At 33.1% G+C, this 17,577-nt stretch overlaps 2 protein-coding genes across 3 annotated transcripts; both read left to right on the forward strand.

Annotated features, from left to right (window-relative positions):
* Positions 1-1,408: 1,408 nt before the first annotated feature.
* Positions 1,409-6,325, forward strand: LOC105421526 (small ribosomal subunit protein eS28). 2 transcript variants are annotated; one of them, XM_011629192.3, is made up of 2 exons: positions 1,409-1,542; positions 5,918-6,325. In XM_011629192.3, the coding sequence occupies exon 2, from the start codon at positions 5,926-5,928 to the stop codon at positions 6,121-6,123; it is 198 nt and encodes a 65-aa protein (XP_011627494.1). In that variant the 5' UTR covers positions 1,409-1,542; positions 5,918-5,925; the 3' UTR covers positions 6,124-6,325. The 2 variants fall into 2 exon arrangements, with proteins under 2 accessions (XP_011627494.1, XP_088703366.1); XM_088847240.1 differs by having other exon boundaries at positions 1,409-1,440.
* Positions 6,326-7,825: 1,500 nt separating this feature from the next.
* Positions 7,826-14,356, forward strand: LOC105421534 (expansin-A10-like). Its single transcript, XM_088845913.1, has 3 exons — positions 7,826-7,922; positions 12,519-12,840; positions 14,050-14,356. Exons 1-3 carry the CDS (start codon positions 7,826-7,828, stop codon positions 14,354-14,356), a joined length of 726 nt encoding a protein of 241 aa, XP_088702039.1.
* Positions 14,357-17,577: the final 3,221 nt, after the last annotated feature.

Raw genomic sequence — 17,577 nt, forward strand, 5'->3', positions numbered from 1 at the left:
TTCCATGACCCCAAAATATCTTTTAAGAATGGGATTTAGAGAAACTAATTTTTAAGATTTTATTACACTAACTTGTCTTTCTATTTTTTTAGTAATGTTCTATATAAATTTTACAAAAATACTTATATGAATATGTTTGACCTTAATTGTTTTTAAAGCTAGAGTTCTAGACAACTGAGACACACATTAGACACAACACTAATATCTAAATTACATATCACCGACTACACCTGATGATACTCACTCGTACTTAGTGCCCAGGGAATATCTATTCTATTCCAAGCCAAGGGACCAAGTCAGGTGGCCATCAAAGGTTTAAAAATTTGTAAAAGATCATTTAAAATCTATTATATTTTACTTTTTGAAAAATGACCTACAAAAGCAATGGGTTGCTTTCAAAGTATCTATACTCTCATATTCCAGGAATCAACTGTACACTTAAACCCTTGAGTTAAAGACACTCATCGGAAGATCTTTTTGATATTGAATTTGGATTTTATTGTAAAAAAAAAAAAAAAGAAGAAGGAAAAAGGCCCTAGATCTAATTAGTGTAGAAAAATACAAATGCTTGGTTTAGGACTAGTAGGATTCGAATCAGATTGGGAATCCAGCCAATCCATTCACCTCGAAGCCACCTAAACTACATGAGTTTCAAGTTTGAGTTTTTTTTTTTTCTTGTTTAAAATTATCAGTCCAGCTCAAGATCTACTGCAAGTTAGACTAGAGGGGAGTCAAGCTCAAACCGTGTCATTACGACATTTTAGACTCTGTACGGAACCCACTGGACAGCATTGCTGAGTATAGCAAGGTTTATGGTGTGAATAGAATAGGGGATGTGTAACCAACTTATGGTAAGGGGATTTTTGTAAATTTCCTAATTTTCTTCACATAGATTCTCTTAAAAACTAGATATGATAATTTCGGACAAATATCAAAAAAATATTAAAACCCCCTCTAATATCACTAAAGGGTGAAAGATCTATAAATTAAAATTACACTTACGCAATAGTTATAAATTTCTATATTAATGAGGTGCGTCCTCGTAAAAATATAGAAAATTTCAAAATTGTTTCTATTCAGTATTGAGAAACTAGGATAATTAAATATATTTTGGTAATTATATCATGAAAGGTCCTTAACCGAATAAAAAAAAGTACTTCTTTGGGGTAAAATTTTCAAAATACCATGAATTCTTTGGGATAAAATTATAAAACCATGCCAAATAGTTTGGCTCCCCAAACCACCACAAAAGCCAGAAAATTGTTTTCAAAGAACTACCTAGTTGATATAGAATTCCAACGTATATCCTCATATTTAATTTGTAATCTTTACGCCGTGGTTTGATTTTTGAACCCCTTTCTTGATATTTTTCCCCATAAATATATAAACCTTCATTAGGATCGTCCTCGTCAAAACCCTAGAGAGATCGTCGCCCATCAGGTCAGTTTCCAAACTCGAAACCACCCCCTTTACTGATTTTTTCTTAGGGTTTGGCTTTGGTATTGATTTTTCAGTAAGCTCATTTCTTCAGGATTCATTAAGGTTTGTTTTTTTCTAGGGTTTTGATTTAAGATTGTTTTTCTTTTGGATACCAACATATGGTTAGGGTTTCCACGCGGATTGTATTTGTTGGATTGTGCGATCGTTTAGTACTTCTTTTAATTATTTGATGTGAACTTCGGGAAGATGTGGAATGCATTGTATTGGACCTGGTTTTGATTGATTTCTGTAGAAATCTTGAACATAAAGTTACTTTACTATGTGTAGAGAAGTTGTTGATTTGTTCATGGCTATTGTTGCTGGAAATTTAAAATTTTGAAGTATAAAAAGCATCATGGGTCGAAAAGGAAGATGGAGGTTTGTTTAAGAAATGCAGTTACTGATGTTGAGAGCTTTACTTTCATGACTTCATAGATACTTCATAGTTTCCATTTTGAAGCTTTAGTATGGATTTAAGAATGCGGGAGTTGTAATTGTGCAGTTTGTGTACTTGTAACTTTTTATTATTCGGTTTCCTGAGGGATTCCGTATTAAGATGTCTATGAAAATATCAAGATTTACTGATAACTTGTTAGGCTCCCTGGTTCTTCTCATACATTTCTCAAAGTTACAAGTTTCTGGTCTGATAATTTCAAAGCATGCAGTAAAGTTTGGTGAATAAGTTGGGGTAGTTTTTTTGTTTTCTTTTTTAATAGTAGTGGTAGATTGCATCGATAGACATTTGATATATTCTTCTCAGTGTTTTCAAACTCGCCTCGGGTCAGGTACTTGGCCCCGGCCTGAGCGGAGTTATTTGGGTGTGTCCACCCCCTGAGGTTTGTTCAAGGCCCAAGGGCCCCTGAAGAATTAAAAAATAAATATTATGAAAATATTAAAAAATAAAATAAAAATTGTATAGGCCAAATAAGACCAAAAACAACCTAAAAGGTCCAAATATGCTCAAAAAAATATATAAAACTTGGATTTTTAAAAAAATTATTTATAGTTGGGGGCATTTTAAAATTTCCAAAACCATGAAAAATATAAAAATAAGGCATATTGCAAAAAAAAAAAAATCACCAATCTTTTCCAAAAACATCCATATTTCATATAAAAATTTATACATCAATCCCATTCTTTATATATTTTTAGGGTTTTTCTATTTTTCTAATATATCCTGAGTTTCATTTACGGCTCGTCAAGGGGGCGAGTGGTGAGTCTTGGTAACTGGGCCAAGTTCGAGTGGAATCAACCAAGTCTGAAAACACTGATTTTTCTGATTGTGGTCGGCTTATACTTCTTATCTCCTGAAACAAGGTGCTAATGAGAAGGGCTCAGGGTCTTGAGTTGGTTTGTTGCTGTAGGGGATAAACATGATGAAATGCTAATCCATTAGTTGTATTTTGTGAATATTGTTCTCACTCATGTGCCTCCAGAGGTGTCATGATATCGAAATGTTGGAATCAACTGATGTACCGTTTGATTGCTTAGTATAATTCTCGAGTTGTACAGTGAAAGTTGAGAATGAAGAAAAAAAAAAAATAGTAGTTCAAAGTTGATAATGGACAGTTACAATAAGAAAAGTTATACGGCTACCTTGTTGAAAAGGGCCAAGTATATAGCTATTAGCTGGAGAAGTTGTTCAATTAAAGTGCTAAGAGTGCTCATGCATTCTTACACGGTTTTGGTGTATCTTCTCCTTCTTCTAATATTACTCCTTGCCTCCTTGGACACAAGTCATATGTTTGCTTTCATCATTCTATGCACTTTTTTTAAGCTTCATTTTTTATGTGTGGTGGCATGGTTGACTTTCATGACCATGGCATTTGGAAATAGGGCTGTTACATTCACCGGACAATGGCTAGGGAGCTCATCTTCCCAAGGATATGACCTCCAAAAGGGAATACTAGCCATGGTCCTTCTTTTACACCCTTTATTGTTACAAATTTATTGCGCATTGGGTTGAGTTCTCTAATTATCATTATTTTCATTCAACTGCCCTCTTTTTAGCCTTTCATCTTACATTTTCTTGATATAAGATATAACTATTACTAATCCACGTCTGATCATTTGTAACAATCCATAATATTTCTGCAAATTAGAACCTTTCATTTAGGATCCTCATCATCATAACCCTAGAGAGACCATCACCATGAGTTTAGTTGTCAAACCTGAATCACCCACCTCTTTCTAATAGTTTGATCTGTCCTAGGGTTTCTAAAAGTAATTCTTCAGGGATTCATTAAGGTTTTGTTCTTCCAGCATTTTGATTTGGGGTGGCTTAGGTTTTTGATTTAGGATTGCTTATCTCTTGGTTACCATTATATAAATTGGGTTTTCCAGGTGGATATCGTTGGTGGACTGTGTGATTCTGGGGGATGTTATGTTTTTATTGAAATTTTTTCTTTGATATTAGCTTTGGGAGGATGTGGAATTCATTGTGTTGCTGTTATCTTGGGTAGAAATTATGCTCAAAATGTTATTCTACTATGTGCAGAGAATTTAATTAATTTGGTCGTCACTATTGTTGCTGGAATTGTTTGTAATCTGCAGTTAAAAAAGCATCAAGGTCCAAAAGGAAGATGATGTTTTTTTTAGGGCATTTAGTTATTGGGTTTGAGTTCCTTTTTTCATTTTTTAAATGTTAGGTGTTGGTTTCTTTCATAGACATCAGACATTTTTTATTATGGTTATCCTTTATTGCTAAAACTTCTTGCCTCCTGAAACAAGAATTTAATGAGTTGAGCTTGGAGTCATGAGTTGGTTCATTGCTATAGGGGTTAAAGATGGTCAAGTGATATGCAGCCAATAGCTAGCTGTATTTTATGAATTTTGTTGCCACTTCAATGCCCGACTGAGGTCATGATTCCAAAATGTTGAAATCAATTGAAATACCATTTGGTATTTACTATTTTATTGAAGGTTTTTTTTTGTGGTTGAAATTTGATAATGAAGAGTGCAATAAGAAAAGCCATGTGTTGCTTGTTGAAAAGGGACTAGGAGAAATATCTGGAAGAGCTTCTCAGTTAAAGTGTTAAGAGTGCTTATCATGCATGCTGTTTATTATTTTCTTTGGACACGAGTCATGTTTGCTTTCATTGTTCTATGCAATTGTTCGAAGTGTCAATACTTTATGTGATGCATTGCTATGCTATATTGGTGCCATGGTGGACCTTACTGCCATGGCATCTGAAACCTGACAATCGCTAGAGAGTTCATTTTTCAAATGATATGACTCTAAATGGGAATCCCCGCTATGGTTCCATCCAATTGACATCTCCCATACTAGACCAAATGTCTATACACAATCGAGCAGAGAGATCTTGCGAAGTATAAGGCGGTGATTAATAGTAATAACTTTATCCAACAAGCAATTTAGCATCTGAAAGATCTTAACCTTGACCTAGTAAGAGTACTCTAATCCACCCTGGCTGATGAGGGGTACATATCCTATGTAGTGAGAGCTCTAAATAAAGATTTATGTTTCTTTGGACATGAGTCATGTTTGCTTTCATTGTTCTATGCAATTGTTTCGAAGTTTCAATTCTTTATGTGATGCATTGCTATGCTATATTGGTGCCATGGTGGACCTTCCTGCCATGACATCTGAAACCTGACAATAGCTAGAGAGTTCATCTTTCAAATGATATGACCTCTAAATGGGAATCCCCATTATGGTTCCATCCAGTTGACAACTCCCATACTAGACCAAATGTCTATAGACGATAGAGCGGAAAGATCTTGCGAAGTATGAGGCGGTGATTAATAGTTAAAACTTTATCCAACAAGCAATTTAGCATCTGAAAGATTTTAACCTTGACCTAGTAAGAGTATTCTAATCCACCCTTGCTGAGGAGGGATACATATCCTATTTAGTGACTAGTGAGAGCTCTAAATAAAGATTTATGATGCCTCTTCAATAAATGTAAGTAAAATAGCTGGTGAAGGTTTGTCTTTTCCCTTGTTATGGTCTGAACTCACTTTGGTCCTCTTTTCATGACATTTAACTTATGATTTATCTTCTATTTTCATTTTCTTCGTGACATTATGGTTATGTTTGCTATTTATACTGACCTACTGGATCTTAGAAAAATGTTTATTGCACCCTGAGGTTCTCATGTTATGACAGCTTGACCAATGCAAAACATGCGCAGTAACATACTCATTTGTTGATATCTATGTAGGTATATTTGCATTGTTTTGGTGTTCTTTTTTTTATTTGGTTGAATCAGTAACGGAGTTTTCATCATAAGTATCAGATGAACAGTTTAAATTAAGTTGAACTAAGTGCATCATTTCTGCAACATCTATTCTAACAATGAGTGGCATTGTACAACTTTCTAAGTGATGGTGGTGTACCATTCATTTATCATGAGAGTGTATCTACTTGGACCTAATGCCGAGCTCTCTCTCTCTCTCTGTCTCTCTCTCTCTACAGGGACCAAAATGGACACGCAGGTAAAACTTGCTGTTGTGGTTAAAGTGATGGGTCGCACTGGCTCAAGGGGTCAAGTGACCCAGGTTCGTGTCAAGTTTCTGGACGACCAGAACCGATTTATCATGCGAAATGTAAAAGGGCCTGTCAGGGAGGGGGACATCCTCACCTTGCTGGAGTCTGAGAGAGAAGCCCGAAGGTTGCGCTGACTCTCTCTCTCTTGCTCTCTCTCTCTGTCCAAGCTTTTTCTCTTTATACTTTTTTACATGCCTTGTTATGCATCAAAAGATTGTTAGTTAAACAGTTCTTATGAGTGACTTACTGTTGTGGCCTTGATCCTTTGGGTCTATTTTCAATTGACACTACTTGTTTAATAGGGTGATTTTGGGAATGCAATTTTGTTTGTGTTGAGTGTTGATGTTCCATTGAACTCTAGTGCTGATTTTGAACTTACGATTTGTGATCACTAAACAATGTGTAGCGTTATGATAGCAGTTAAAGGCTCCTACTGAATCTTGGACTTTATATTGTTCACAGTTCACACAAGGGAAATTTAACAAAATACCCATGAGAGCTATTATTTGACAATTTACAGATTTGTAACAATTTCAATGGTTATTTTGAAATTAAAATCGAACAATGTGCGTGATAATGTTGAATTGTTGATCTCTTATAATTATATTGATAATTGCACTTCACACAATCGAGTGATCAGTGTAACTGACCTGTGTACAAAGTTTAGTTCGTGCAATTTACTTTGGAAAAATGCAGAATATTTTGACTTGTTTTGATGAACAAATAATATGCAAAACTGCGGTAGTATTCTAAAGCCAAGCATCTAGGTCTATTTTAACCCCGTTCCCGAGTTCTGAGGTAGGTGGAAAACTGAAATCCATATGGATCTGCAATTTTATGATTTTAAAATAATCTATTCTTGATTTGAATGTTTGGAAGGTGTTTGAGGTTGCAACTTTGTACTTTGGAAGTAATGTGCATCAAAAAAATCTAGTAAAAAAGAGTATTTTGAAGTTGAAAAACATTCCAATTGATCATTTCGACATTAGATATGTGAATAAAATTAGAAGTAACAAGTTTTAAAAATAAAAAAATATATACAATGAGATCATTTATTTTTTATATAAGGAGGTCACAATTATGATTTAATGGTTGGATTGGAAATCCGGTGGATGAGGATGTGTTATTGTTTAATCATAAAGTCTAAAATAAAAAAAATTTAATGTTGTGGTACACTTTTGTTATTTTGATTTCATATCCAATAGTTAAAAGTGATTGTGATATTATAAAAAAATAAATAGTATAATCTTTAAAAATAATACAAGTGATTGTGATCTTATGCAAAAAATAAATGGTACTATCTATAAAAATAATATAAGTGATTGTGATCTTATACAAAAAATAAAAGGTACAATCTTTAAAAATAATACATCGTAGTAAATCAGTTGGATTGTCCATTGTCAAGACATTTTTTTGATGAAACATTTCCACCAAAACTATGTTGGGCATTTCGTCAATTGATTTTCTTATGGTGATCAATTTGTAATCTATAGCCAAGTTGATGAATATGTACCAAATCCACCAATGGCTCGATGAGAAATCAAGAGGGAAGAGCATTTTGAGAGCAACCAACCCGAAAAATAAGGAAACCTTTCTATGCTGTGCCACCCACACATTTACAAAAAAAATATAAAATTGCTAAAAAATTCCGAAAGAATAAAAAATATATTAGGTAAAATCAATAAAGAGTTGGTTAAAAAAAACCAATGCAAATTTACTCATGTTCCTTTCTCTCTCTCTTTTTTTCTTTCTTTTTTTTTTTTTGAGTTAAATGCACTTGTTACTCGGTGGCGATGCAACCTGAAGTACTCTAGAGGCTCGTGGCAAACCTGGAATATGGTTCCGCAGACTCCACATTCCAGGTGCGTCCCGGACATAGGAGCCATGAGGCAAGGCAAACCTGGAATATGGTTCCGCAGACTCCACATTCCAGGTGCGTCCCGTACATAGGAGCCATGAGGCAAACATAGGTGACTTGACCCGAGTTTCAAGTTGGGTAGGCCTTTGGAGTGTTGGGCCGTCTCTGAACCTTGTGACCATTCCATTTGGCAACTTGACTTAAACTTGAGGTTGGGTCTGCACTCGGGGTGTTGAACCAACGCAGAAAAAATTAACAAAAGGCACAAAGGTATAAAGTATAAAAATTATCAGGCATTAAAGATTGCAAAAATGGGTTATTTACAATAGTTTTGTTAGAAATAAATTATGTTCCTAAAATTATGTAGAGATTTGATAACTCGTCATTAAAAAAAAAAGGAAAATACCTACTAAAATTTTAATAAACTGTCAAAATGAATAAATATATAAAAATACAGATAAGGCCAAAATTTTGACAATTTTGGTATTTTTATTTTTTGAAAAATGGAAAGCAAGATATTGTTTCTTTTTAATCACAATATCTAAGTACAATATTTAGCAATAAAATGTCCCCATGCTATAAAAAATGAAAGACATAAAGGTGCTTCCATTCGGCTAGACAAGTTTCTATTTGCCAATTCTTGTAGTCAGGCCGCCAGTCCAGTTAGACTTTAATAACTTTGTTTGTAAGCTTTTGAGCGTCTAATCTTTGATCAAATGGTTCAATGTTTTACGCATTTTTAAAAAATAAACAAAAATTATGAATCATTTTGAAATGAATTATACCATCGGTTGGGCCAAAAGACTCTACTTCTCTTATCACTGCTTCCAACATATCCTTATAGGTCTATCTCTTGTCTTTTTTTAGTCTTCTATAGTTCTATTTGAACCAACTCATACCTCCTTACAAGTGTTGTATTGGGTTTAGTTGCATATTACGCAAAATGATAAAAATACTAACAAGCACGTAAACAAATTTAAAAAATATCTCTCATTTTAGAATAGTTAAATAATGAAAATCTCTGGCTCTTTCTCATCATAATTTTGGCCACAAGGTTAAATATAGCAACAAATAAGAGGGAAAGAAACCGTAGTAGATTCTTTCTTAGCGAGTGCAAGTCCCATTTTATTTCCTTCTTTGTTATCTTTAGCATGCCATCCATGCACCAACGTCAATTTTGAAACCCATATTACAGATTCACAGAAAAATATTTCCACAATAGAGAAGTTTCCAATTTCTTCACTATACATGCCTTTTAAGACAAACCCATTTTACCAAATAATATTAGATGTTTATTTTATTTTCTATAAAGGCAAGTGCCCATACAGTAGGGCAAAGTCATATATCTTCTCTGAAGGCAATATATAATTGAGCACTCAATCTTAATAAGAGAGAGAGAGAGAGAGAGAGAGAGAGAGAGATGTCTCAAAAACACAGGCTCTCGTTGCTTGTATTTATTGTTTTGGGGGCTGCAGGCTTCTCCCATTCGATTTTGGACGGCAGTTGGTACCCAGCCAAGGCCACTTACTTCCCCTTTACCGATCCTTCAGAAGGCGTAGGTGTGTCTTCCCAACTTTACTCTTTTACTTTTTCAAACTTTGGATTTTTAATTTTTAATTTTTTTTTGTTTTTTTCTTTTGACAGAAAACAAGCTTTGGATTTTGGTTTTTTTATTTTGCTACCCTGTTTGAATGACACTCTTATGCCAAAGAATGTGATGTACAAGATACTTTGACACTTGATAACACGGATTTAGAGATGTGCTTCACTATTCATATAGAAACCAATGTCAAAATTTTCACTTTGGAGATTCCTCTGGTCAGGTATTTGAGTTTGGACTTGGGGATTTTTTGAATATTTCTTGAGAGATAAAAAGGAAAAAAGAAAAGAGTAATGATCCTATAAGACCCTCCCACACCCATGTAGGATTCCAACGGATCACCATTAAATTTGAGGTCCTACATACATGAGTGTGAGAGGGTCTTACAAAGTCATTTCCCAAAAAAAATATATAAATATTGGGTTTTTCAATGATGAAGCCGCCCAGGGATGCACATACTTTGTAGCACCCAACCCGGATCTGGGTATGGCCCCTCTTATTTTTGCCAAGTGTCTATATAAACATTTCCCTTTTGTCTTTCATTTTAATTATGTAAATTTTTTTTATTCCTATTTTGACTTCACTCTCATATTTATTACCATATTTACTCTCTCTATCCCTCTTAAGAGATGCTCTCCTATCTTTCTCTCATATACTAAATGAATATTTACTGTCTTCCCATACATACTATCTTTTTCCCTCTCTCTGCATCTTTTCTCTCTCAATAGATTCTCTCTCATCCTTATCTCTCCTACACTAAAAGAATGTTTACTTATCTCAATGTATTGTCTCTTTCCCCTCTATATAATATTAATTATTAATACGAAATAAATTTATTATGTTTAATAATTTTGATTATGATAATTATTGTTAGCTGGGGCCATTACAATATTAAAATGTACAACATATATATAGATCATTAACAATAATATTATTGTAATTATAACATTATAATGACTATTATGATTACAAATAAAAAATTAAAACAATGATCAAATATTATTAACAGGTTTTACTCATATAAAAATAACTAAATATAATTACATGTGATAATTACAAATAATAATAATTTAATACATATATTTGCTAAGGGATTATATGTTATAGAAATTATATTATCACTATAAATAGAACTTATTAATAAGATTTGTTTAATAAGTGACATAATACCTAAGAACAAATTATTAACAAACACTTTTTTTTTGTGATTCTTATATTTACTAAGAATTATGTTTAATATCAAAAAGTTATAAATATAATTATAGTCATATCTGGAAGTTTTTATGACATGATTTGGAAATTACAATTACTTGAAAGAAAACTAATATTTTATTTTTCTTTTCTTTCTTATATTGTAATTTTTTGAAATTTTCATGATTAGTTTACACTAGTAAATAACATATTTACTAGCCAAAAAATATAAAACATTAATGAAATGATATATAAAAAAAAAAGAAATATAAGTAACCAAGAATGCAAATTATTTTCCCTAATTTTTAAGAATAATATCTACTTATAAGTAAGTTATATATTTACCAATATAAATTTATTTTCCATTAACTGAAATATAAAAAAGATAAAGTACAAGAACAATTAACCAAAAAAATAAATTATATAAGTTAACAATGTATTGCTATAAAAAAGCAAAAGGTTAATATTTATATTGGTAAATGTAAAAGTAAAATAAAGAATAATTCCTTCTCTATTTTTCTATTTTATGTTTTTGGTTTTTTAAAAATTTTGGAATAGAACTTACTTATAGGCAAATAATATATTTACTAGTATAAGTAAAATTAACTTTATTTATATTAGTAAATGATAAAATTGAAAATGTAAAAAGGGGAAAAACAAAAGTGTACTTGTAAATTATAAAGATGCATAATATAACTGAAATTCATCATCATCCAGCCTTATCCCAACTATTTGGTTGGCCACACGAATCTCGCTCCGCTATTCCTCTCAATCAAGGGCCACGCTTTCAATCAGCCCATTGGTCACCATACTTCTTCTCACTACTTCCATCCAAACAATATAATTAAAATCATTTTTAAAAACATGCTACTTCAAAATGCAAGTTATAAATATACTTATATTGTGATATATTTTTGCTTTTTTATTTTAAATTTTGATAATAATATTTACTTAGAATTTAATTATATACTTACTTATATAATTAAATATAATTTTAAAGTGGGTTAGAAAATAATATAATTAAAAATATAATAAATAATGATTATCTAGAAGCCATATGTGAAGATGGATCAATCAAAATCTCTCTCTTTCTATTGACTCTCTTTGTAATCGAATATGTCTTTTGAATATTTTATTTTAGTATTAGCATTTCATTTTAGTATTTAGGACACGAACAATGCACATGCATATCACTAGTTTAAAAAATGAATATATATATATATATATATTTTAACAAATTTATAAACTATATAGATATCTTGATTTTTGGGTATGGTTCTGGTCTTGGTCCCTGTCTCACATTATATTTTTTGAGTACAATGACTTCGGGTCCGGGTCCCATAATATTTTTCAGGTTCGGTTATAGGTCCGACTGGACCCGGACCCCGACCCAACTTGTGGCCACCCATAATACTTTGGTTTTTGAAATTAAAGAATTGGATACTTTGATACCCTAGATTCTCCCCGAGTCTATTTTTTGTAATGGAAAATTTATGAAAATATACCAACATTTTCAATCATTTAACATTTTACCATTGTCAAGTTTCAACTACTCCAATCATGTGTATTCTGATATTTTTAAATTCAAAACAAAAAAAGTGAATAAAATGTTAAATAATTGAAGTCGCCCCCAATTTGGATCGGGTGATTTAACGTCAAGATCGTGGGACTAAAACCCATGTATTTGAGGTTAACGCAAGCTTCACTTTGTTACAAGTGGAAACAGATTTTTTGGGCGAAAATGAATTGAAACTCCTTCAATCACTTAAACAAAATAAAAGTGTGGGGGTTTGAATTAATTCTATTTTGTACAAGATTTCATGTTGTGGCAACAGAACATCTCACTCTAAAACTGAACCTTTTGCACGGGGATAATTAAGGGGGTGCTTGCGGTTACGGGGACCTTGTGCAGACCGGGTACGGGAAGACGAATGTGGTGGCCATAAGTGATGCTCTCTTCAACAAGGGAGCCGGTTGTGGTGGATGTTATGAGGTAAAGTGCGTTGATAATCCCCAATATTGCAAAGCAGGAACCTCTGTAAACCTCACTGCCACCAATTTCTGCCCACCAAACTATGCCTTGCCTGGAAGTGATCCAGGCGGCCTCTGCAACTCCCCCAACAAACACTTTGTCCTGCCTTTCATGGCCTTTACCAAGATTGCAATTTGGAAGGCAGATATCATGTCTCTTCAATACAGAAGGTGGGTAAGCGAAATGGAAACAGAATTGGCTTTGGCTTTGAATTCTTCTCTCTACAGTAGTTTGCATAGTTTTATTGGTATGATTCTGTCTCCCTCTCTATCTTATAATTTATGTTAGGATTTATAACGACAACAATAGTCGGTTATGGAGTAGTCTTTTGGTCGGCTTTCCCGTTCTTGAGGACTTTCTGACCCGTAGGCTTTATAGCAGACCTGCCTTGCTGACAGGGAGGTTATGAGGTAGATAGTTACGCCTGCCTTCACTTAGAAACTCTAGGCCACTGTCATGCTTTTGAAACTAGATTCACTCATTCTTGTCTCCAATTGCTCTTCCATATCTTATGATCTATGTTAATTGCTATTCAGGCATCGACGTAGTGGTAGGTATTTTAGTTTGGGTCATAGTTTGAGTGAGGGATGGATGTCAATGGATCAAGTATTTGAAGTTTGCTTAAAATGCATAAACATTTTATTTTATTTTATTTTTTTTCTTTTGATAGTGCATTACTCTAAGAGAAGCCAAATGAGATTCACCTGATCTTACCTTATGTTTAAAAACTTTGTTTAGGTAATATTAATTAAGTACAATTAGGTCACAATCATTTTTGGTCATTAGATGTAACTTACCCCAAGCCACCCACTCTCTCAAAGGAAAATTTGATAAAATTTTTTTTTTCGATTCTTGTATAGAAAAATAACCTTCCCCTAGCCACTAATTTTGGGTCAAACAGCTAAGGCTGACTATATGCCTTTTCAAAGAAGAAAAAGAACTAGTTTGACACCTATTGGTTTTAGTTATCACATTAAAAACATCAAATAACCTGCCCTAGATTGATGTTTTCTCTACTAACCAAACCCATCGGACATGCATCAATTGATGGTTTACATGGCATCACTAAAATGAGACGGTCTCAAAAATATGCCTTAAAAAGAAATTATGTGCTCATCTTTCCTTTTGACCTTATCTGCATCTTCCCATGAAGAAAATTGATTGTTCTCTCAACTCTCCACAATGCCATCGATCATCACTTCAATTTTCCCTCATTTATCATGAAATTCACCTCCAATTTCAACTGAAATTTCCTTTTTCGGCCCAAAAAGTGGCCTATTTTCTCTATTCACTACAAATTTCCCACTAAATGTAGTTAGACTTTTAATGCAAACTGTCTCATTGCCTAATTCCTGCTGAATTCTGGACAAATTTTACAGAGTCAAATGTATCAGACAAGGCGGAATGCGTTTCAGACTGACCGGCCAAGGCTACGTGATCATGGTTTTGTTAAGCAATGTGGGTGGATCAGGTGAGGTTACAAATGTGAATATAAGAGGAACACAAGATGGTTGGATCCCTATGGGAAGGAACTGGGGCTCTATTTGGCGTGTTAATGCTGATCTCAAGAACCAGTCTCTCTCTTTTGAGGTGAGGGCAAGTGATGGACCTATTGTTACATCTTATAATGTTGCTCCTCCAACTTGGCAGTTTGGCCAGACCTTTGAAGGCAAGCAGTTTCCTTGATGAAACATTTCCTCCAATTTCTTTGATTTTTATTTTTATGTTGTGGTATGGGCAAAGTCCTTGTTTGGGTTTGATCTATTTTTTTTGACTAATGTTCAAAACTTTATTGATATTCTAAAAAGAGATTATATTAGAAGAGATAATAAGAGAGTTTAGGTCAACACCTCCTTTAGCCAAAGCATCAGCAATCCCATTAGCCTCCCAAAAAATATGGGAGAAAAAAATGTGTAAGTAAGCTAAAATATCCCCAGACTTGTTTGGGTTTGACCTGTTGATTTGAGTTATTATTCAATGCATGGTAAATGCTCTTGTTTAGATCAGAGGGTTTTCATTTAAATGGTAAGATTATTAAGATAATTGATAATTCTCTAATAACAGAAGAAAAAGGGCAAACAAAAATAGAAGAATGCTGAGCTTTGTGAGTAATATTGGCAGGAAACAGAGCCATTTTATAGCACATTATATGTGTACCATAAGTAAATATTTTTTGAAAAGAAAGGGTATTGTGTTTGTTACTTTTGTCAAAAAGATGTTATATTTCCTCAAGAGTATACTGTGCGACCTCAGCTTTAACTTTAGGACCCAAAATGTTGTGGATATAACCTCTTTAACTTGTACATTAACTTCAATAAAAAACAAGTTCTAATGGCATACTCCCACATTCAGACCGATAACTTTAGGATTCAAAAATTTGAAAATATAACTTCTTTAACGTTAGATTAACCTCAATAAAAAAAATTTCCTAAATTGCACATTCCCACATTCGAGGAAGTAAATGTAAACCATACACCTGAGGGAGTATAATATGCGTCCCCTTGACTTTTTTCCCACGGTTCAATTCCATCATGTGAAAAACTGAAAATCAGGGTTCTTTCGCTTTTCTTCTAATGTGATGTCGAATCTATCGTTTGTTCTGGCTCAAATTCTAACCCAAATAACTCTATTTTCAGTCCTTATTTTTATGTTTTTTTTGGTAATTCAGTGGTAATGACGAGCCCCTACCTGTTTTTTAAATTGTTAGTGATTTTTGAATGCATTAGCTGAGAATGGAAGCTTACAATCTTTATTTCTATATTGTTTTGTTGTTAGTGCATGTCATTGATTAGTGTTAGAGCCCGGCTTAATTGGTTAGTGCTTGACAATTTGTAACGCTACGTCCTAGGCTCAATTCTTACCAAGGGTAGGGGCCCGTTCCCCACTGACTTTATTAGTATTATAATCAATATTTATGTGAATAAATAAGGTTAATCTAGAATTCACCACCTTAAAAGTTAGAGTAATGATCCTATAAGACCTGCCCACACTCATATGTGTAGGACCCGAAAGCATCACCATTAAATATGGTACAGATCTCTAGAAAAATTAACACTAGAAAAATTAACACATGGGTATGAGACTTGACTTTTTTAAAAATATGTGTCATATTTAATGGTGATCCTGTGGGGTCCAACACACATGGGTGTGGAAGGGTCTCAAAGGATCATTACTCCTAAAAGTTAATCTAGAAAATCTTACTCCAATATTTTTTATATGGTGCCTTTACATTAATGAAAATTACTTTTGTTTCATTCCTTTTATCAATAAAAAGAAGGATCATCATTATCGGAGACTTTTCCAAATTATTTGGGTTGGTTACACAAATTCTAGGCTATTCTAGTTTATTAAAGGTCATACCCTCAGTGAGGCTATAAGTTCATATATATTTTCTCACTACTTCCAATCACGTATTTTTTGGCCTACCCTTTTTTTAAAAAAACCTCCAACTTGAAGCAACTAATATATATCATATTTGTTGGAAAATTGGTGGGTGAAATGGGGGCAAAATATGATATGATTTTGAAACATTAGAAGCTCGAATTTTTCATGTTTTTAGGCACGTAGTAGCGCTATCTTAAGATGATATTTTTCCACTTTTAATATTATATTTGATGCGTATGAGAAGGGCAATTCGCCATCGGGATACAGGAAAGCAAAGAGGTCTTTTTGATGTTTCTAAGCTCTATGTATCCGAGCTTGGAACCCATACACTATCAAAGTCTTGATAATTTAGAGTACATGGACATAATAAAAAGTGATACTTTTTGCTTATGCACCCAACTTTTATTGAGATTATATATAAGGAGATCATTTATTTTTTATACAAGGTGATCACAATTACTTATAATCATTTGATGTGAAATCTTATAGCTTGGATGTGTTACAAAGTTCGAGAAAATTCTTCTTGAAGTTTGAGCTTGGTTAATAGTGCCACCCAATTTCATATCCAGTGTTTAATATTAATTATGATTACCTTGTACCAAAATTAAATAGTCTCGTATAAAACGGGCAAATTTGGGTGCATCCTTATTGGAATATGTCGTCTTCCAAAAATTAATTTTAGATATGGATTTAAGATCATGATCATATCCTAGAAGTAGTGAGAAAAGATATAGGGACTTATTGCCTCAAAGTATGGTATTTGATAGAGCTTAATGATAGACTAGGAATTATATAGCTAACCCCAAATAGTTGGAAAAAGACTCTAATGATGATGATTTTTAATATATACACTCTGCAACTTAAAAAATGATATAGGTCTTGTAATAAAAATGAGTGGTCAGAAGCAAAGTTTTTATGGCCTATTTCTTAAGGTTCAAAACTTGGTTTTTTCTTTTTCAAATTCATAATGTTGATGGTCAAGAAGATTATATGCCCCTAGAATTTTAAATCCAAAATCCATCTCTAAGATGTACCTTTTTAGAAAGGAGATTGTATTTAAATAGATGTGCCTTAAAACTCCATCCTTTCGAAGTAAATAATCTGCTCCAATCCAAAGGTCAGTCCGCATGGGAGAATCCCAATGTACACTAATCCTCATTCACACTATCCATTCAATGTCTAAAAGCGATGGTTGGGATGATGTGAACTACTATAGGAAATTTCATTACAATCGTTGAATGCATAACTTAATCGTTGCATTACAATGAAATTATTTACCTTTGATATAAGGAGGTCATAATTATATGTGACCATCTGATGTGAAATTTGAAAGCTTGAGTATATCATAAAATTCAAAAAATTTTCTTTTGAACTTTGAGCATGATCATTAGAATAAATGCAACCACCCAATTTCTCATCCAATATTCAATATTAATTGTGACCACCTTATAATAAAGACAAATGGACTCATAGTATACTTTCCCCATCAAAAAAAAACTTTCTTCGAAGTAGAGGATGCACTC

Source organism: Amborella trichopoda, chromosome 9 (assembly GCF_054954075.1).
Source record: "Amborella trichopoda isolate Santa Cruz 75 chromosome 9, AtrichopodaSantaCruz75HAP2 v2.0, whole genome shotgun sequence".
In the NCBI taxonomy this organism is placed as follows: domain Eukaryota; kingdom Viridiplantae; phylum Streptophyta; class Magnoliopsida; order Amborellales; family Amborellaceae; genus Amborella; species Amborella trichopoda.